Raw genomic sequence first — 22,546 nt, 5'->3', positions numbered from 1 at the left:
AAGAAGTGGCATCTCCAAACCAAAGAGAGGCCTTAGAAGAAATCAAACCTTGATCTCGGACTTCCAGCCTCAAGAACTGTGAGAAAATATATGTCTGCTGTTTAAGGCACCCAGTGGGTGGTATTTTGTTATCGCAGCCCCTGCAAACCCAATACGGAGGTCTCAGTTCTTACCTTGGATGAGTAGATGGCTATGGGATTTTGGGAACGCACCAAGGTGACATAGAACTCTTCTGGTATCTCAGAGACAGTGGGGATTTTGTAGTCATCCGGACCCCGAGAATAAAGCACACCTTCGGGGGAGTATTTCAGCTCTTCTATGGTGTAGAATCCCATGCCTTGAACAAACGCTCCTTCAATCTACAGGCAGAAGTTCCACAGTTCATAAGTATATGAGAGTGGTTGAATAAAGATTCCAATGTGACTGAAATGGAGCTCTGAACCATAGTAAGCCGTTCTTGAAAGCACCGTGGTGGATTTTATAAAGGGTCCTTCAGGGTCTGGTGCCTGCCATCTTGCCTGGCCTCATCCCCAGCTCTTCTCACTCAGGGATCCCCCATTCCAGGGACCTGACTTGTCAAATTCCCTGTCATTCTCCAACTACACCAGATCCGTTCAGGTCTCCAGGTCTTTGTAATGCAGTCCTGACTCTCTTCACTGCTCCCACCTCAGCTCGTCCACCTGACAGACTCCTATTTATCCTTCAAGTCCCAGCTGAAGAATTATTGCCTCTTTGGAGCCTTCTGGACACCCCCACCAGCCCCTGGGTGGATTTAGGAAGTGCTTCCTCCAGGCTCATTGCATCTTGAACACATTCCCCCATCACAGGGGCACTCAGAGGGCATTTTCCTTGTTCACCTCTCTCACTAGTTTACAGACATCCTGAGGCCTGGCCTTCTTGTATTCTGTTCTTAGCTTGGTGCCTGGTACACAGATTCTCAATAAACGTCTGTTGGACTAGACAAAAAAGGAGCTAACGTTAAAGGAACATGAACTAGCACAAATGGAACCAGGACAATGTAGTTTATTATAATATCTGGATTTCTTTACTTCCCTTTAGAAGTTACTATGGAGAGTAGATCAGTGTTAAACAGAGTGGGTTGGAAGAAACATTTTTTATTAAATTAAATACTTTTATTAAATTATATCTTTTTTATTAAAAGCCATGTTGACTTCTATTTACAAACTATTATGCTCTAAGAGAAAGATCCCTTTTAAAGAGAGTGTCTGCCTGGAGGTTATAAAAATTGAAAGAGAATTGTAGTTTGCATTTTATTGGAACGTAAAATTTAGGAATAAGGTAAACAAATTTAAACACTAAATTTGGATATTTCCAAATGCCTGTCCCTAAAGGAAAAGATCAAAGTCCCAGAGTTCCAGTCTAACACACCTGTTTTCTTTCATTTTCCAACGTGACAAATGTAGGGCTTTCCTGATCACATCTCCCTTTCTGCCTTTGCTTAAGCATCAAGGAGGCAGGGACGGCTGGGAGCAGGGAGGCACAGGGAGGGGAGGGGGGCCTGGGCTAGCTGGGCTTCTCACACTTTACAGCCTTAAGGTGAGTTTCAGCCGCAGATTAAATGCGCAGATTCTAAGCCCCAGCCCAGCAAAGTTATGATGGAGCAGGTCTGGGCCTGGGGAGGCCAGGAATCCACGTTTCCAAACAACACTGTCGGTGCTTCTGTTGCAGAGTCTGAGGACCACATTTGGAGAAACACTGAGGGACCAATAAAACTATTCCTTATAAAGCCCACTGGCCAAGCTATGAAAACCAGTCTCTTAGGACTTAGGTGGTGGGAAGCTGTCAGCAGATGACAGCACCATCTGTCTGTGGGGTTGGAGGCCAAGCCGCTCAAGGCTCCAGGTTGCTGCTCAGGTGTAGCCTGCGGACCAGTGGCCTGGCCTCGCCCCGGAGCTGGGTGGCAGATCGGGGCTGGGCTAAGGCTGGTCCACTGGCCCCGCCCTGAGTAACCAGGCCACAAAGGAAGCAGAGCCACACCAACAGCTGGAAAGCTTTGAACTCGAAGTTTAAAAAGACTTTGGGTGCCTTAATTTTATTTATTTGTGAGATAAAAATCAGAATTAAATTCAGCAAGAGGGGAAAAATTGTGTTTAAGCATTTTCCCCTTATAATTCTCTAAATTGTGTAATCTGTTTAAATTCAACATTAATATGAATACTAACGCAAATTTATCATTATCTATTTATACAACGTTCCCTATTTGTGACATATTAATGTTCATTGAAGAAAAATTAGAAAACACCAAGAATTATAAAGCAGAATGTCATACACATTCCTGCCATGCAAAGACAACCATTGTTAACTTTTTCTTGAAATTCTGTCCCAATATTTTATCTACTTGTGTGTTTGTGTGTGCGTGTAATCCATAATATATATTGCAGAACACTTGCACCAGGTATAAACAGTGTTCAGAGGACTCCGGAAAATAATGTACTGAATGGAATTGACCAGAAGTTCATGTGGGGGTGCTTCTGGGAACACACACCTGTCCAATGTCCAGGGCTGGGTTTATGCTGAAAGCAGAATCCATGAAGATGTCGGTCCTAAGGAGCTGTGCCGAGAGAAAAACACGTGACAGAAGGGATTACTTATTTGGAACAGATCTTTACTAGGATGGCAGATCTGTCCCTGGCTCTTCCAGTGGCAGGATCAAGTTGACTGTTATGCACAGCAGGGAAAACACATCAATGTGTTTGTCTGTACTATGAAGATGGCCAGCACGAATGTTGCTGTTTACCTTATGAGCCCCCGTCAGACAGTCGACTTCAACCTCAGAACAGGATGCTCCGTAGACATAATATGGAAAAGCGTCCCCTTCCTCCTTCTTCCAGTCCATATTCGTCTGGTAGCCTCTGAGAAGACAAGTCAGGAGTGAAAGGAACAGGCGCTTGCCCCACTAGTGGTCCTGGACATGAACAGAGCACCCCCTTCCCCTGGGGCCGAAGGCCTTCCTCCCTCTTCTCCTGCGACTGGTCGGGGGCTGGGGGGGCTGTGCTGATCAGAGCTGCAAGAGGACCATGCAGACACAGGGAGAGGCCCACTGGTGTCTGACCCCTCCCTCCAGCGCGCAGTTACTGGGGTGGTCGGAGTGTGTGTAGATAGCTGTGGTGTCCCTCCTGGGTGGTGAACAGCGGCTGCCCCAAGGAGTCCCTGCACTCCCCAGCTCTCCCTCCCCACTCCCGTGGCCCATGACTGAAGAAGGGTTAAGGCTGGGCGGTGCAGCTGAGCTCCAGTGCTCTGGGCATCTGTGAGGCTGATGAGTGAGCACCGCCCCTGCCCAAGTGTAATCCAAAGTGAAAACGGCCCTTACTTGAAATATCCAGTAGTCGAGAGACTGATGGATTCCTGGAAGGCTTTTGCAATCTGGAACAGATGATTGGATACAAAGAAATATGAGAAAAAAATAAGGAAAAATGCCTTCCATGTGGGGCTTGCCTCCTCTCGTTGCACCGAGCTGTGTGCCCGCATTCACCTCAAGGAGACTTACGCTTGTACAAGCCGCAGGTCACGCTTTTCAAGGGAGGGGCTTCAAGGCAGCTGCTAGCTGTGCGCTGGGGACCCTCTATTTATGGGGGTTGCACAGCGCAAAGTCTACTACTTTTCACCCTTTTTGGCTTTTTAAATTAGGAAAGGGGCTAGACCATCTTTATGGACTTACGTACGTAAGTATGGACATAGGCATGTATGTATACATACAACTAGATACACACACCCCTATGTATGCATGTATTTTGACCCTGCTTTTTACCCAAATAATTCGGTTGACTGTCTTAGTATATTATGTCAGCTTCCCTGCTGGAGTAAACCGGCAGGGCTGGGAATAACCCTAACGGTAATTGTAGTAAGGATTGTTATTAAAACTAGAATGCTCCTGTGACATGAGGACTGCTATTACCTCCACTGCTGTGGCGAGAGAGCCAGGGCCCTGAGGAACCGAGGGGGCACCTATCCCTCAGGTCCAGCAGTAAGAGGCGGGGCCGCAAGCCTGGGAGCCCAGGCTGTAATCCTGCTCTGTGGCAAGTCAGGCTCAGAGATAAAGCTGAGTTTCAGTGAACACAGACAGCTTTTTCACACTTTTGAAAAGCTGGAGTAAACGCTAATAAATGTTTTGTTCTTGAATGGGCCTCGCCAACCAGCCCCCAAGGAACTTTGGCCATCTGGAGGGGTGGCCTTTTCCAGGCAGGGCTGATGAAGAGGACACTCACCCAGTCCTCCCAGCTTCCCTTGGGGTTCTTCCTGATGACTGGCTGAAGACGGGCCATGAGAATTTGGCAGGCGTTCTAAACATCGACATTTGAAACAACGTCAGAAATAAAACGCACAGGGATTAGCAAAATGTTAAGCATTGAAATCAATTCAAGTGCAGACTGTCAGTTTCGTGGACCTCTCCCTAGTCCTCTCAGCAGGGTTTTTTAAACACGAGTAACGTATGGAATCCCTTTGAAGGAAACAAATATTCTTGTGGATCCTGCAGCGTAGACTTAAAATTAGTTCTTTAAGAATGTCATTCAAATACATGCTAACATAAAAGCTAGGTACAGTCTGCATAGAGTTATAGCTCTTTTATAATTCTAAAGCAAAAATCAAAAAGTGTGCATACCAACCTACATACCAGTAAAATTCAAAATAACAACATTAATTTAGTTGATTGATCCTGCTGTTTTTCTGAAGCTCAGTTGCTGCTTGGAACGTGGAGAAAGTCTTGACCACTCGGGTCACAGACTCTGGAGCTCCGGGTGCCTATCACACGCCGGTTGATGGGGCACATGTCTCCACTCTCCTTGTGTAAAGTGCCACTGGATTTTCATTTGAACCTTCTACCTTGCAGTCATCTGCTCTGCACCGGGCAAGAAAAAATCCTTTACGTAGCAAGTCTATCTCTGCTCTTTTCTTCTTGTCTTGACACAAAGTGTACTTTTTGGTCCCAAATGTGGGCAGAGATCTCATGGCAATACTTCGCTGATAAAGTGATCATTCTGGTGATGCAAAATGTGTTTGTTTTCATTTTTAAAAGATTGTCATTGAAATGAAAATAAAAAATAATTGAGCTGGAATCTTGGGCCCCTGACGTTACACCTGCTAAGTCCTGGATGTCGGTGGCCCCAGCTGGGCTTCCAGTCTTAATTCAGACACAAATCTCTGTACATGTCTGCTCTAACTTATTCATCTCAGCCTCAAGACTTCCTTCATACCCTCTCCTGGTTTCTGTTCCTTCTGTTCTATCATCCCTTCTTTGGGGACTGATCTCTGGCTTCTGGCGCATTAGGAAGATCCTTGTTTTCATAAATCTATCTTTGCTGGTTCATTTGGTTTTCAGTCACTGTCCTCATTTCAAGTGGATACCTTCCAAAGAGTGCCACATCTAGGCAAACGTAAGCTGTCGAGTTCCTGCCTGTGCCGGTATCTGCTGTCCTTCCCCTTCTGGGCCTGACCACGTCCTCCTGCGCGTCACTTCACACTCAACAGTCTACGGGCTCCTAAGATCGGTTTTCCCTTGAGGAGAGTGAGATATCACAGAGAACATTGGTCATTCTCTTGTGACCTCCTGAACGCCCTTCTCTGGATGGAGAATTCTCTTACCTTCTGTTCCTTGGTAGGGTCCCCACCCCCTATTGAAGCTCCAAATGCCAGAAACTGATTTTCCAGCTTCCTTTGCATTACAGAAAATTTCAAAACACTCAAAAGTAGAGAGACTAGTACAACACTCCCCCCTCGTACCCTTTATGCAGCTTCAACGATGAGCATTTATACCCAACCTCACCCTCAGCTCCTTCTTCCTCTTCTCCCACCTCGCTCCCCTTTGCTCTCTGCTCCAGCCGCCCTGCCTCCTGGCAGCTCCTCCAGCACAAGCACAGGAGCTCCCTCTGCTCCCAAGCTCCTACACAGCGCCCTCCCCGGCAGCAGCCAGGACCACGCTCCAGGTCAGGCTCCAGGTCCCCCAGGAGTGCCTTGCCTGATTTCCCTGCTGCCTCAGGCAGCACCCAACACTTCACTTTCTCTTCCCGTGACTTCCTCTATTTTGATTTGTGACACTTGCCATTATGTTTCTTTTTCTTCTTTATTATTATTTAATAATTTATTATTTATTAACAAGACGTTAAGGGACATTTCCTGACTCATTTTAGGCTAAGGACCCAAAAGGATGAGACCAGCACAACAGAAGATAAATAGCCCCATATTCCAAACCAAGGCGCTCGACCTCCTAAGCAGAGTAAGTGGCCACAAACTGTCCCACCCCACCTCTGCGATGTCAAAGGGTCGGAGGTGAAGAGACTGCAGGGTTGGTTTAGGGAGAGGCCTTCACTGGAGACGGTCGTTGGTGCGCCGGGACCTCCATCTTCTCAGGGAGGAGGCAGCCAGGGCTTCCTCCATCTCAAGCCTGGTGAGAGGTGCTCAGGGCCCCTCAGAGAGCTTGCTGCGCAGGCTCTGGGGCCGGGAGGCCCTGATGCCGGGCGTCTACTTCTGAACACAGGTCTACAGGTCACCGGGGTGGCAGAGGGCCATCTCTGGGAGGGCGCGGGACTCCCACGGCCCGCATGGCCTTCTCAGGTGCATGTGTCCTGGGTAGAACCCGTGGTGTGGATCTCGCCTAGGGTAACTTTTTTCTGATTCACTGAATTCTCTATGTTTAACCATTCCATTTTAAGACAAAATTGGAAGACAAAACCAAAATGAAATCAATCTTCCCTCCTTGCTGCTTTCCTTGCTTTGAGGTATTTAATACTCAGTTAATCTCTATTTCCGTAGACTTAAAAGAACCAATGTTTACTGATTTACCTAATCCATTTACTCCTGCTTTTGATTTGAAATTATGCAGAATTTTTTTCTATAAGGCATTTTTCTCTTACAGCCATTTCCGAGACTTTACTCCCATACGAATGACTTCAGTTTTAAAAAGAATTCTGGAGTTAACAACTTCATCTTCCACAGCGGACGGAGAGTCTGTTTACAGCAAGGCTGGAGCCACTGTCGTCTTTGCAGCCAACGGGGCCTCAGCGTTTGCCATATGTTTCCTCTGAATGTCTGAAGTGATGGCTGACTGACAAAGACTCCAGAGCCTCAGGAAGCTGCGGGTCTTAGTGGGCAACCCGCCATGGAAGCCCACTGAAGAGCTGCAGACTGTCTGAAGGGCAATCAGACGACAAGTTGTCACTCCTTTCCCTCCAGGGAGCCTCTGGGTCTGCTGGACACGGCTCTGCCCAAACCAGACAAGGAGGCCAGTGTGCGCAAAGGTTCCATTTCGGATTTCCACATTTTTAGACTTCAGAGGCAGAATTTTATTTTGTCTCAAAGGTGGCCTGGCAATATTCAACATGAAAAGAAGTTTTCAAGTTGCAAGTTGAACTTCGCCCACTGACTTTTTAAAATAATCTTATTCTTATTTGTATTTTTTTTTCTGCAACCATTGCTTCTCTCTCCGATACTTTTTCATCACTCCAAACAGACACTCTGGGACCAGTAAGCAATAACTCCTCATTTGCCCTTCCTCCCAGCTCCTGGTAACCTCTGATCTCTAGATTTTAAAAGGACTCCACCTATAACAGCTTCCTAAAGAGGGGGAGGTAACTCAGTAGAAAGAGGCTGGAGGTGGCCTGGGGCTCAGGGAGGGGCTGGGGCAGGTCAGCAGTGGCTAAAGCCACAGGAGAGGCACCGCCCATGTCAGTTACCCAGAAGGGACCCTGTAAGGAGCTCACAGTAGCATCCACAGGGAGGGAGTCAGCTGGAGCAAGGCCGGAAGGTGCTGAGGCCTGTGCTGCCTCTTACCTCTGTGCTCTCTCTGCCTTGGACTTCACAAGGGTCTGAAACGTAGGCTAGGAAGTGGGGCAGGAGTTGGGGGATGGGTGTGTGAGAAAGCGCAGGGAGGGAAGTGGGGAGAAGCTATTCCACCCCCTTTCTATCTGCAGGCCCAAGCTGGAGAGTAGCAGAGACACTGCAATTTCAAGTACGTTTTGGAGTTTTCGGCTGGACATTCTAATTATTGAGATGAGATGGATTCTGCAAATAAAAGTGATCAATGGGTTGTTACTTATTTGAAAGTGATTAGAAAAATTATAGGTAGATTTTGGGGAGGAAAGAAGGAACCCATAGAGGGAGCTGCAACCACTTGGAGTCTCAGCTCTGCCAGAAATTAGTGACCTAGACCCTGCCACTTGACCTCTCTTGGCCTCGGTTTCATCTTCCATAAAAGGAGTGGGACAGGGTCCCTTGCAGCACTGTTATTGGGTGACTGAGAACTGAGAGAACAGTCACCTGCACAGCCTTCCCGTTGATGTCTGTCCCCATGGAGCCCGCCGTGAAGAAAGTGTTGGGCACGGTGACTGTGCTGGTTTCTGACAGGTGTATGTACGACTGGGGGATGTTCAGTTCGCGACTAGCCACCTGCCAGAAGCAGAAGAAAAATATTACTTATTTCTTTGTCTCTAAGCCTCCCTCCCACCAGGTTAAAACCCATTTAATTCTTTTTTGAACTGAGTATAAAACCTGGCTATCTGGGGCCGGCCCAGCGGTTAAGTTCGCATGGTCCGCTTCTCGGTGACCCGGGGTTTGCCAGTTCAGATCCCGGGTGCGGACGTGGCACCGCTTGGCAAAAGCCATGCTGTGGTAAGTATCCCAAGCATAAAACAGAGGAAGATGGGCATGGATGTAAGCTCAGGGCCAGTCTTCCTCAGCAAAAAGAGGAGGATTGGCAGTAGTTAGCTCAGGGCTAATCTTCGTCAAAAAAAAATAAAAAACAAAATAAAAGTTGACAAAAAACCCTGGCTATCTTATAGGGACAAACATTGAAGTCTTATACGTAGATTGTGAATTTGAAGATTTTAAATGGCACTGTAAAAGATACACTGCTTTTCAGACATGCGGCCAACTGAAGACTCTCTGTGCCTTCTCTTACACCAATGTCAAGGAGCCATGTGGTCACTCTGAGGCGTCTGGTTTAGTAGGACACACGCAAGCAAGGCTGGGGTCTCCATCTCACTGTTTCACCTGCATCTTCTCCTTGTGGTTTACAGACAATTTAGCAGATTTTATTTCCTTTCTGGGGCATTTTGTAGCCATAAGGGTTTTATTGTAAAGAAGCAAGATATGTTCAAAGAAGGCCCTGTGGATTTTTGTGATTTCCTAATTCCAAGCACGCTATTAAATAATATTCTTTCCTTAAAGAAAATATATTCTATTTTTCAGTGGGAGAGAAAATCTGCCCTTGTCCCACATTTTTAATTCAAATTTCATATTCAACAAATTCTTATTTAATATTATAAAAGAAGGGATTGCAAATAACCTCTTGATCTTTCGACAATATTAGAAACACTTCTTTGAATTAGTACAAATATTAGTCAGTTGTGGTGAGTTTCTAAGCAGACTGTGAATTCTAAGAACATAATTTCTCATCCTATTAAATACATTTATTTCTAATGAAGATTTGAATTAACACAGTGTTGCCTTGAGCAGTTGTCATAAAGCTGAAAGTGCTTTATCTTTGAAAACTGGAATCACGTTTTTCAGAAGACCTAACAGCTTGGTTCTGGAGTATGCAGGAAGAATAATATGACATATTTCCTCCATTCTAACACGCACTCCCATTGCCCCCCCCCCCTGCATTTTTGTGTTCCTGAAATCAACATGAGTCTCACCATTGACCTGTGCATTTAATGTGACAGTACTTCTCCTGCTCAACAGGAAAAAAGCTGTTAACCGACTGTGCGACACTATTCTCTTCCACAAGGGAGGAAACAGGTACTCATCTCACCTGAATCATTTTGGTGTAAAGGCCTTGTCCCATTTCACAGCCACCGTGAATCACCAAGACAGAGCCATCGAGATAGATGTGGACGAGAGCTGCAGCCTGGGGGAATTAATTATAACACCAGTGTGGAGATCGGTGTGGCCAAGGGTAGCTGTGCATTAGGCTGAGGTCGCCAGGTGAACGGTTTTGCTTCACTGAGCCCATCTTTCATTCTTTATACTGGAGGACAAAGCCATTATTGGTGGCTACGGACAACCCCTTTCAAGGAGCCCCAGACTTGAAAACCATCAACGTCGGTATACGAATGGTGGCTCATCTCCCTCCACCATCTCCTGCCTCCTGGGGGCCTTGGGAGCTGCTTCTCCAAAGCTTATTCTTCTGCGCTCCCTGCACATGAAACTACCTTTAGAGCAAATGGACTAATTTAGCCGTCCCAGTCTCCTAGGTGCGAGACGGCATTCTTTCTCAGGCCCATCAAGCTCTCTACAACAACTCTGAAACTCTGTGCTCTCAGCTCATGACAATCCAACGAGAGTAATGAGGACCAGGTGTGAACGAGCACTGCCAGAGCCTCCAGAGCCCACGCTAGACTTTGTGCGGACGGCTGTATGAGCACCAGCAGGACTGCTTTCATTGACAAGGCATCTTAGAGGTAAGGGGGCCACAGGGAGACATCACGCCCTCCACAGACATTTAGGATGAAGGCTTCCAAACGCCTTGTACAGCAGCGGCTGGAAGCAGCAGCATCTTGTGAGTGAGGGTTTAGTTTTAGAAGAGCAACATGAGCCACCACATTAAGTTCATGTTGCTATTTTGAATACTACTGGCATTAAAATATTATTTTTACTTAATTTCCAAATTTGCTTGTGTTTTATAAAGGCATAAGAGCTATATTACTCTTTGCTTTGTGGTTCTACACAGTTAAATTACATTAAAATAAACAGTTGCAGCAACCACTGAAAGTCCAGAGAATGCCTTCCTTTAAAGGGGGTCTGTAGGTGATTCTGGCTCGAGCGGTACCGCCTCGGGAAGGCCTGACATCCGTGCCGAGCCTGCAGCTCCCCGCCTTTCCCCCTCCCCTCTCATTCTGCCTTCTGCCTTGATGGCAGACTCCGAGGAGCGGTGGACACGGAAGATAATTTCAGTAAGAGAGAGTGTGGCCACACCTCATCCACACGGTGAGGAGGCCTGTATTCTTTGGTTTGCTTGGGTTTGGTTATGGAGACATTTCAAAGAATGATGGGGAGAGAAGGAAAAAATGAAAGAGAGAATCAGAACCCCAAGTAAAACTGTTTAAAGTGAAGTTAAAAAAGAGGGCCCAGTAGTCCCTATAGTAACTCCAAGATTCTGTGCTCATGTGTTTCTGAAAACTCCATCTTCAAATGACCCTACTGTTGTCATTAAGAAATTAGGAAAGAGAGAAAGGGATCTTCTTGTTTCCTCCAATTCGCTCGTGGATCTGAAACTTGACCCCGTACCCTAAACCCAGCTTTGGGGCCCTCAGCAAGGCCAGAGCCCCCTGAGCTGGACTCTATCTGTTGACTGCTCTCTGAGGTCCTCGGTGCTGTGTCGCACCAGGGCTGCCCTGATACCTGTGGTCCCCAATGCGTGACCGAAGCCACTTTGTTTCCTGCTCCAGGGAACGCCCCCAGTTCCTTCTCCCCCCTGAGGGGACCATGCCTGGTTGCACACGACCGACTTTTTCAGACAGCCAGTCGTGTGGAAAAGAGCTTTTGGCAAGAAGACGTCTCTCCCAGCCTCACCTGATTGTAGAAGGTCATGGGAAGCCCAACGGTGAATTTCATGGGGACCACAGCAAGCCCCCTCTTCTTCCAGTAATTCTTTTTGTTAAATTCCTCAGCAGCCAGTTTCCTAGCATGAAATGAGGATTTCTCCAGACATTCTTTCCAGCATCTTCGCAAGGGCTCTGGATTAAATGTCTGTTTATAGGCTGTTTTGCTAATTGTCTTATACATGTTTATTTCTTTAACCTGAATGACAAGAAAATGAAATGGAATTTAAAATAAAACTTGAAGCATACCTTTTTGTTATATACCTGATATAAAGAAAGCCCTTCTAGAAAAAGAAACAACTATTTAAATGGCTATCGATATGCAAGTACAAGTGTAAATGTATAAACACAATGATAACAATAATCATCATAACGATAGAACACAATATATATTAACCATACATAATAACTATTGAACACTTCGTACGCTCCAGGCTGCCTGCTAAGTGTATTATTTCAAGTAACTTTACAATAACCCTGAGAAATAGTAGATACTATTATTAGCCCTGTCACAAGTTTTGTTAGTGGTGAGGCAATTCTCCTGACTCAACATTCTTTTACTCTACACAACATTTCCTTATTCTTAACTGTTCTCAAATTAGCTCCTCAAAATCTTGACCTGAGGTAGGACGTTTGCACAAATGGCCGTGATCATTCCACTCTGTTCATGCCCTTGGGTGGTTTCACATCGACTCTGGGACTGTCATGGGACTTGCTTTGGCCGATGGGACAATACATACGCAACAAAGGTGGAGGCTTGAAAAGTGCTTGTGCAATAGGCCTTGCCATGTTCTTGCTACTCTTGGGAAGTCTCTGAACTACCATGAGAACTAATCTGGGCTAGCCCACTGCAGGAAGAGAGCCTCTGTGGAGCAGAGACGGGCCTTCCCAGCTGAGACATCCCCTAGACTAATCAGCCCAATGACCACCAGACATGTAAGTGAAGCTGTCGTAGACCATAAAACTCCGGTTGAACTAGCCCACATGGGAAGAGCTACCCAGCTGTCCTGCAGAATCAGAAGAAATGCTATTTGTTTTAATCCACTACGTTTTATGATTGACTCGTTACACAGAAAAGCTAACCGACACACAGATGATGTCCTTTAGTTCTTTGAATCTACTTAGAAGCTGACATAATGCTATATGTAGGTGCTCAGGATATATCTGAACCAATGAAGTCAGAGTTTTTTCGGAGGTTCTGATTGATTACCTACCTCTTCAGGGGGTAAGTTACACTGAGCTGCCACAGCAGATACGTAAGCTTCCACTACCACTGCAGCCTGGGGGAAGCCGAATCCTCGAAAGGCAGTGTTGGATGGCAAGTTTGTTTTGCAAGGCCTACCCCGGCACCGAAAATTAGGAATATTATATGCATTTTCAGATTTCAGCACAACGAACTCTATCACCTAAATTAAAGCAAAACAAACAAAACTTCACATCTATCAAATATTCAAAACCACATATCTAAATTTTATCTCTAACTCAAACTCTTCACACAATTTATCCATTTGAAAGAGAAAAGTTCATGCAAATAAAGTGTGACATGTACAGCTAAACTGGTAACTTATGGGAAAGGCGTATCGCTTATTTACCAGCTCAGACTCATCAGGAGTACATCCGCCGTTGATATAATATTCAACGTCAGCAGCTTTGATCACACCATTGTTCATGAATCCAACCTGCAAAGGGATAGAACAAGTAAAACCATTTTCTCAGGAGTCCTTTACAGCCAGGCCCTGCTGTACACAAACACATCTGATCCCACTGGTGGATCCAGACCTAGTTCATGCACATGCCCTGATGCGACAGTCACCAGAGGAACACTGAGGATGGTGCCCAAGTTGACCATGATCCCAACTGACCAGAAAGTTCTGGTTACTTTTAGGCAGTATCCAAGTATCCCTTTCAAGTGGTATGGAATTTAGTAATTGTCTTCAATATCGATTGGTTATCATAGGACAACGTTCTAGGCAGTTTCCCGAAATTTTCACTCTCACTCACTTTGTATCTTGCGAGGAGTGGGTGGCGGCCAGCAGTTATCAGCATGTCATCACCACGCTCTAAAACAAACCGGATTGGGCGGCCAGTCCTACAGGAAACGACTCTGTTAATATGCTGGATGCTGCATAAAGTTGTGGAGATGTAAAATGAGGAAAGGGGCTTGAGATAATCTGGTTTAGTGGTTTCCCATGGGGATAGGAACATGCCTTAAGCAACATTTTGGAAGTTTGTGGAGACATTAAAAGCTAAAGAGAAGCCTATTACTTTATCATTCTGTTTTAGTCATGTTTGAGAATTCAGATACTGAAATGATACAGTATTTGGTTATGTTACTTTCATTTCTTTTTTATATACATTAAGGCATTGTATGATTATTTTGCAATTACGTATATAAGGAGGTTTTATTATTATGGATTTCACTTTGGGATACTAAAAGGGGATTAAAATATCTGCCCTAAGGGGGATGTTGCGGCCGAAGGGGTTGAGAACCAAAGCTGTGTGAGTTCGCCCCCCACATTCAGACACCCTCTCAGAGCGCCCTGGACGAGGCACCAGAGAGAGTGGGAGAGAGTGGGCAGAGCAGGGCTTGAACACAGGTCCTCTGGCTCTGGGTCCACTGCTCCTTCACCCACGCGCTCACCACCTCCTTTGGAAAGGAAAGGCCATGACCCATGGGATGTGAGGTGGGGCGCAGGGCTGGAAGAACGGAGGAGGCATCTGCCCTGCAGGACTGCTGACGTTAACAGCTATCACTGTGACTCTTACTTGTTGGCGGCCACAGCACTGACAGCTCCTAGCACAGCAGGCTTGGTCACTTTCCCCCCAAAGGCTCCTCCAGCTCTTTTCATATGGCAGGCGATCCTACTCCTTGGGACGTTTAGTGCCGCAGCCACAAATTCCTGCAAGAGGGGAGTCCCGGAAGCCATGTGAGCACAATTTAATAGTGTATTTCCTCACCCGTGTACTTCCCCTCTGCGTAGTAAAGGAAATTCAGTAGTTCAACAAGTACATTTACAGAACTGTGCAACCATCGTCATTAATCTAACTTTAGAACATTTTAAGTATCCCCAAAGAAACCTTGCATCTATTGAGCAGTCATTGCCATTCTCCCCTCAACCTCAGCTCTCCCCACACCCCCAGCACCAGGCAACTACTAATGGGCTTTCTGTCTCTGTAGATTTACCTGTTCTGATCATTTCATCTAAGTAGCATGATACAGTATGCAGTATTTTGTGACTGGCTTCTTTCACTTAGCTTTATGTTTTCAAGATTTGTCCACGTTGTAGCATGTACCAGTACTCCACTCTTTCTTATGGCCAAATAGCATTCCATTGCATAGATAGACCACCTTTTTTTATCATTCATTAGTCGATGGACATTTGTGTCGTGTCCATCCATTAGTTGATGGACTTTTGGCTGTTGTGAACAACACTGCTGTGAACATTCGTGTATAAGTTTTCGTGTAGACATATGTTTTCAATTCTTTTGGGTAGACATCTAGTCGGGGAATTGCTGAGTTATATGGTCACTCTATTTTTGATATCCCCAGAAACTGCCAAGCTGTTTTCCAAACTGGCTGTGCCAGTTTTCATGCCTACTAGCAGTGTAAGAAGGTTCTAATTACTCCACTTCCTCTTCACTTGTTATTGGCTGTCCTTTTGATTACAGACATCCTAGTGGCTGTGAAGTGGTATTGTTGTGGTTTTGATTTGCATTTCCCTGGTGACTAATGATGCTGAGCATCTTTTCATGTGCTTATTAGTCATTCATAGAACTTTGGAGAAATGTCTTTTCAAATCCTTGCTGGCCTGCTTTTGATACTGCCCCCGGTTCTGGGCCATGGACTGTGCATACCCAGTGCCCTAGTCACTCCTGGGAAATGCCTGCTGTCATGGAGCTGACTGACTGCACCCCAGGAGATGTGGATGGTAGACAGCAAGGGCGACGTTGGGACATATTGGTCACCCATTTGGAGCCCAGAGCCACACACCGTCTGCCAAAAGAGACCTCAGAGGTGATCTTCATTATTTTCCTCAGTTAACAAAAACAGATACTGATGGCCAGCGACCTGTCGAAGATCATGTAGCTGCTTAGGGGCAAAGCCCATATCTCCTCGCTCCTCCTCTGTTCACTTTAAAACTTGCAACTGTAGAGGCTGCAGCCACATCGCAGCTCAGCATCAGTCCCCTCAGCCTTCCATTTTGCCTTGAACGGCAGCTGGTAGCTTCTTCCTCCCACTCAGCCTACCCATCCCTTCAGACCTCAAGGTACCAACTCACTGTGCTCCACCAGGGAGCCCGGGCTTTCCCCCTCAGAGACGCTTGTCATTACTCCTTCTCCCAGCAGAAGTGTCTGAGTGTCCCCCGGTGCCTGGCACTCTTCGAGGACCTACAACTCCACACTTTCAGAAGAGGGGAATGTCAGAGGATTTTCTTTACTTGCCTTGGGGCAGCAATGCCTTATTTCTCAGCCATTGGAACAGGACTGGAATTCATGTGCTACTGCACTGAGCTGAAAATGTCTAGGAAATGCAATCCCGTTACATGTGCATGTGCACCACCAATATACAAAAACATGCGCGTAGAGAAGCAACTCAGATGAACCACAAAGGGAAATTTACATACACATGTACCACCAACACACGAAAGCATTCACGTAGAGAAGCAACGCAGATGAACCACAAGGGGAAAGGGGGACATAATATTAAGGCTTTGTCCTCTCTGAGATTAAGTTTTACACAATCAATTGTTATGGGAAAGATGAACTTTGCCCTGTATTTCAGAAGGTAGCAACATTTTCAGATCTATTGGAAAGGTCTGTCCTTTTAGGGGAATATTTGCCCCATTTTCTTCATTCTGGACTTTAGCTAACGTAAGTGTGCAGGGAGTCTGAGGCGCGGAGAGGGGAGGAATCAAACGGCTCCTAGAGTGGAAGGTCTGCCTTAAGGGCCTCATATCTCATGTCATCTGCAGTCTCTGTTTCCAAAAACATCCTGTTACCTGCACATGGGTTGGATACTGTGTTCCAAGGTGTAACACCATTTCTTTATCTTCCTCTTTTGGGATAGCCAGGATAGTTTGTGTCTCCATGTAAAAATGTTCCTGTCCTTCCACGTGGACCTCACCTGTAAAGCATAAACACAGGACAAGGTTTAGTTGAAAGTCCCAACTTGGGGGCTCTCGGTGTTGTTTGGTGTATAGAGAGAGAGAGGCTTCAGTTTATGGACAGCTGGACTTTTATGTCATTTGGCTAAACCACTTTTTCTAATTAATCTTCGCTGTGCCCAGCCAGCTGCATGACACTGGGGAATTCACTCCCGTCTCTTGGCCTCAGTTCCCTCCTCTGTCTAGTGGGGTGGTGAGATCTGTGATGTGCTGGACTTGAGCACGCAGACTAACAGCCACATATCCAGGCTCTGTCATCTCGTGGCTCAGTGAGTTTGGCCAAGTTACTAAACCCTGACATCCTCATCTGTAAAATGGGGGCGGGGGGCGTTAATAACAATATATTCCTCAATTAGATGATATCAGGATAATTGAGTCACAGAAAGGGTAAGTAGCTTGCTAAAGGACACAAAGGTTTAAAATGGCAGAGCTGAGATTGTTCCCCAACCTAAAACTAGTCTGCTCGTCCTGGTTTAGCTGAGATTTTTGGCTTGTTCAGTACATCCTTATCATTTTGTGGGCTGTACCAAGAGAAGTATTTGGCCCTAGTTTAAATATTTGGAAGGCAGTATTTTTACTTTAAAACTAGCTAGAAGACTGTGCTGTTAAAATAAGTGAATTGTTTACCAGGAGAAAAGGATTTCTTGAAATTATTTCTTGGGACGATAGATGTCGGTCATGCAAAAAGGCCCCCTTGACTAAAAACAGCTTGCTTTCCGCATGTGTACATAGAATTTAATCTAAGCCCAAATTTATTTGACAATTAATAGTTTTTTAATTTAATTATTAATTTAAAATTAATAGTTTTTACAGTTTGCAAGGCATTGTTCTGAGGCCTAGCACTTTACAGATAACTAGTTCATTGAATCCTCATGCTAACCCTATGAGGCAGGCGTTATTAGGAAACCGACGTGGAGAGGTCGAGGAAGCTGCCCAAGGCCTCAAGGTCAGAAACAGCAGAGCTGGGATTCAAAGGCAGGTGACCTGGTTCCAGGATCCGTGCTCTCAGCCACAGCATGACACCACTTCTCTGTGTCATTTAGTCATTTCTGCCCAAATTCCAGATTCCTTTCATATTTCAAATTTCCCACTTGCGCCGAAATTTCAAACTCCCACAATTGCCAAAATCCTGCATGACCAAGAGCTAGCACCTTGTCACTCTGTTGCCCTTAGTGTGAGAATAAAAATTAAAAGAAAATGTACCACTGTGGTTAAGAGCAAGGGCCTGGGGTCCGCCAGGCCTGGCCTCCAGTCCTGGCTCTACTGCTGACTGGATACAAGACTTCAGCCAGCTGTCCAACTTTTCCAGGCCTCAGTTTCCTTCTCTGTAAAATGGAGTGACTGATATGTTCCTTCTCAGAGTTGTTCTGCTTGCATATTAAATAGTAAGCAGTAAATACTTAGGGGTTCAAAATAGGCTTAGAATAATAATACTCACTTCCTACAGTTGTTCTCAGCATTAAATAATATATTACATGTAAAATGTTTAGCGTGGTGTCTGGCACAGTAAGTACCTGATAAGTGTTAGCTGGTCTTATATTATTACTAAATAACCTTTAGCCCAAATTTATAGTCTTTGTAAAATCTCATTTTGTTTCTTTCACAAAACCCATTTTGGAGTAATGAATGTTTGGCACAAGTGTGGATACTGTCAAACCTCTGAGCGTCTCTCAGGACTTTTCCGGTTGTATCTAATTATCTTCTGAGGTAGTGAATTGTTTCTATAATTGGGAGGCAGTCTACCTTTTCTATTTAAATAGAATGGCGCTGGGACACAAGTATTCTAAAGGTCTCTCCCACGTTTTAGTAAAAGGTAAAGCTTGCGGCACTTGCCGTTACAGTTATTTAGAAGTGGGTAATGGATGATGTGAAAATTACCGTTGTCTCTTACCTAACACAGTAGCCATTCTCTCAGTAGAGACAGCTGTGGCTCTCCACACTGGCCACACATTAGAGTCAACCACCTGGGAGCTTTTAAAAAAATACTGATGTTCCGACCTTGTACTTCAAGGTTCTCATCTCACTGGCCTAGGGTGGGATTTGGGTATGGTTTTTTAAAAAAATCATATTAACTAGGTCTTAGCCAGTGCAGGAAGTCAAAACAAACATATAAATAATAGTATCCAGATTTTTTAATGTTTGGCATTAACTACTGAAGGTGAGCATATAAAAACACTTTTATTCGGCAATTCTACTCCTGGGCATCCTCCACTGGAAATGAGTGCTTAGGTTTGCCAAAGGATGTAGAATAGTATTTACAGAAACTGGATTCATAATAGCCCCAAGTTGAAAACAACTTAAATGTCCACCAACGGTAGAATGGATAAATAAATTTTAGAATATTTATACAATGGAATACTCCTGAACAATGAAAAAGAACTAGTGATCCATGCAACAACATGGACGAATCTTCCATACATACCGTTGAATACAAGAAGTAGACGCAAAGGAAGTTACACTGTACGATTCCATTTACACGAAGGTCAAAACAAGTAAAACTGATCTACAGCCATAAAGGTCAGAAATAAGAGCTTCGGGAGGGTTGCTGCTGAGAGGGGCACGAGGCAGCTTTCTGGGGTGCTGGAAATGTTCTACACCTGGATGTGGGTAGTATTCACATAGATTCATACAAACGTAAAACTTCATCGAGCTGTGAACTTAGCATTTGTGCATTTTAAACTGTGATTTAAAAACCACAGGATGGAGGAGCTCTCCTCAGAGCTTCGGGGTTTCTCGAACCAGGTGAGTGCATTGAGTCTTCAGCTTGAGAGGCTTCACCTTTCTCCTGCAAGGCCACCTACCTTCAATGATTTGATCAACATATTTAAAGCCTTGCTCTACATTTCCTTTCTCAATTTTTTTCTCAGCAAAAAGAAATGAATTGTGCTCCAGGGCTTGCTGCAGGGGACAAACAAACAAGACCAAAACAGAAAAAAGGGTTTTTCACATTCTAATAAGCCATTCATCCTCATCCAAACCCCAAGCTTCTGCCCTATCAGATCTTCACCCCCCAAGGCAACCTGAGCAGTGGGGAGTCAGCAGAAATTGGGCTAAGATGGATCACAGGCATTGGTGACTCCTTAATTTTGTTCAGGGCTCTGGAGAAAGCTGAGGCGGAGACAAGGATATATGAAACACGGCTGCTGAGTGATAACCTGGGCAGTTGGGTGTTAAGGGGCCAACTTTGCGGTGAGGAGGCCAGATCATAGAGTTAAGAGAGGCCAAGAAGGAGGAGGCTGGCAGGGCCAGCAAGGTTCAGGGGTGGCCTTGTGTAGGGGACCTAAGCTCGGTGCTGAATTGGACAGGATCAGGACAGCTGAGAATGGAGGGGAAATCATCTGAAGTCAATAAAGCAAAAGCTGAGGTTGAAACAAAGCTGAGGGGCCAAAATGAGCACACAGCTGGGCTGGCTGGGGAGAGGCTTTCTATCAAGAAGCAGTTGGATGAGCTTGAAAGGTGGACTGAGGGTGGACTATGAAGGGCCTTGAGTTCCATACTAAGAATCTTCTCTAAGGGGAGTTTCTTGTAGAGGAGAAGTGATCTGATGAACTTTGTGGGTTGGAAAAGTTAATGTGGTGGGTAGCTGGTCGAAATGGAGTACAAGAGCCTCTCTGAGTGGTTATGGTAGTGAATCTGACAATAAGGTGGTGAGGACTGGGCTGGAGGGTGGGATGGACATGAAAGTGAGAATGAAAAGAGAGGGGCAGACTTAAGGGCATTTAAGGGACAACTGGGAAAGACCTGAACTTGGCAACTGTTGGGAGAAACAGAGGAGAATCAAAGAGGATGGAGACTGCATCTTCCTTGGCCGGGTTCATATTGCCTACGCGCCCATCTATCCACCTATCCCTCCATCACACACATTTATTGAGCACCTACTATGGGTTCAGCGCTTTGCTAGGCACTGGGGATATACAGCGCCACGGACATCATCTTGACCTCATTAATAACAACAACTAAAACAAAATAACAACTAATATTTATTGACTGTGTTCTGTGTCCCAAATGCTGCTCTGAGCATTTTACTTGAAGTCTCTCATTTAAACCTCACAGAGACATTTTGATGTAGGTACTTTCATGGTTCCCATTTTACAGATGAGGAAACAGAGGTATGAGAAGTTTAAGTAACTCGTCAAAGCTTTCATTGCTATTAAGAGCCTGTTAAAGGATGGAGTCAGACCACGAATCCGAGTCTTCTGTCTCTGGAGCTCCTGCTTAAGCAGGAAGTGCGCAGAGAAACAGAGGACGCGAGCTGTAATTCAGTGAATGTTATAGTGGGTCTGAGTTTCACAGCGCTCCGGATTTTCCCTCGGATGATGTCCGTATGTGAGGTCACAGGGACATTCCTCTGGTGTTGTTTATCTGTGTTCTGAGGCCATGCTGGGCAAGAGGCCACGGGAGAGAAGTGGACACAGGAAGGAAGCGGGCTCTAGGCACGAAAATGCTCAGCATTACCTCTCAAGGCGTGGACTGCCAGAACCTTCTCTCTAAAACTACAGATAATGCTGAACGAAGGGTAGACGGAGCCCAAATTACACCATTTTGTGACTCTATGGGTTGAATTCTGCCAAAAGCAGCCCACTCTAGTCATTCTAGAAGGTACAAGGGGCCTGAATACCTCTATTGTGATGATCCTTGGTTCTATGTCTTCATAAGCGATCTTCACTTTTTTAGCGGCCTCTCTTGCATGAGCATAGGTGTCAGCAGCCACGGTGCAGACGATCTGACCCACGCAAATTACCTGCAGAAAAGCCACCTGTGATTAGCTAAAACACAGAACCGTTAAAAGGCCCTGCTGTTCCCACATTCTTACATTTGCCCACTGGGTTCTCGTGACTACAGGAACGGTTATTTTACCTACGAAGATAGATTTAAAACAGTAGCTTCAGTGGGATTTAGGGGCTACAAAAACTCGGTGCAGAACTGAATTATGTGGCCTATGACTGTCTTCAGCCGCACTCCTCGCTACTCCTGTATCACACACAGTAATCCAGTCATCCTGAAATTCCACTGGTTCTTTTAACGTCCTATGCTCTGTGTTGTTTCTAAGACTTTCATGACTTTTTAGAAGCCTTCCTTGAGAGGGCTTATGGCTTTTATCAGAATCTCAAGAGTCCACACTTCTTTTTTTTGAGGAAGATTAGCCCTGAGCTAACACCCACTGCCAATCCTCCTCTTTTTGCCGAGGAAGACTGGCCCTGAGCTAACATCCGTGCCCCTCTTCCTCTACTTTCTATGTGGGAACGACTGCCACAGCATGGCTAGACCGGCAGCGTGTAGGTCTGCACCCAGGATCCAAACTGGCAAACCCTGGGCCGCTGAAGCAGAACATGTGAACTTAACTGCTGCACCACTGGGCTGGCCCCAAGAGTCCTCAATTCAGGAGAGAATTTGAGAATTACTGAGGTGGAGTCAGTGGTTTCCTGCAAGTCTGTGGATGTGGACATGAATCCATGGATGTTACAGTCATAACCAATAATCATCTTGGTGTTGCCAGCAGAGTATTTGAACAGGCAGCCACCCACGAATCCCACACCTCATTCTGTGCATAGAGAACCTCTCCTTTGTGGTTATTGTTCCCTGGAACATCCTCTGCTGTTATCACGTCAACCACACCTGGAAGTGCCAAGGCTTTTGAAGCATCAATTGATCTGGGAGGGAAAATTGGAAAGCACACGTTGAAGTTGCAGGGCTAAGTTCAGGTACAATATAAACGATTCCTCAACCACAGCGAGAACTACAATGGACCATATTCTGTGTTAAAAGTGCTGGTATTTAGCAAACGTTTTGACTCTTGGCCATAAATTCTTTCATAACTATGCCTAA

At 45.5% G+C, this 22,546-nt stretch overlaps 1 protein-coding gene across 9 annotated transcripts in view; it reads right to left on the bottom strand.

Moving 5' to 3' along the window:
* AOX4 (aldehyde oxidase 4) overlaps window positions 1-22,546 on the bottom strand; it is a 56,943-nt gene that overhangs the window by 3,491 nt on the left and 30,906 nt on the right. For 4 of the 9 annotated variants that reach the window (NM_001278934.2, XM_070240604.1, XM_070240605.1 and 1 more), the window contains 16 exon segments: window positions 174-359; window positions 2,507-2,572; window positions 2,759-2,873; window positions 3,332-3,384; window positions 4,227-4,301; window positions 8,272-8,400; window positions 9,767-9,862; window positions 11,527-11,754; window positions 12,770-12,961; window positions 13,148-13,234; window positions 13,557-13,644; window positions 14,322-14,455; window positions 16,556-16,680; window positions 19,522-19,618; window positions 21,339-21,461; window positions 22,257-22,371. In NM_001278934.2, the coding sequence (NP_001265863.2) occupies window positions 174-359; window positions 2,507-2,572; window positions 2,759-2,873; window positions 3,332-3,384; window positions 4,227-4,301; window positions 8,272-8,400; window positions 9,767-9,862; window positions 11,527-11,754; window positions 12,770-12,961; window positions 13,148-13,234; window positions 13,557-13,644; window positions 14,322-14,455; window positions 16,556-16,680; window positions 19,522-19,618; window positions 21,339-21,461; window positions 22,257-22,371 (1,909 nt within the window). 9 annotated transcript variants of the gene reach the window in all.

Source organism: Equus caballus, chromosome 18 (genome assembly GCF_041296265.1).
Source record: "Equus caballus isolate H_3958 breed thoroughbred chromosome 18, TB-T2T, whole genome shotgun sequence".
Taxonomy (NCBI): domain Eukaryota; kingdom Metazoa; phylum Chordata; class Mammalia; order Perissodactyla; family Equidae; genus Equus; species Equus caballus.
Note: the sequence above shows the minus strand (reverse complement) of the source record. Positions and strands in the feature narration are given on the sequence as shown.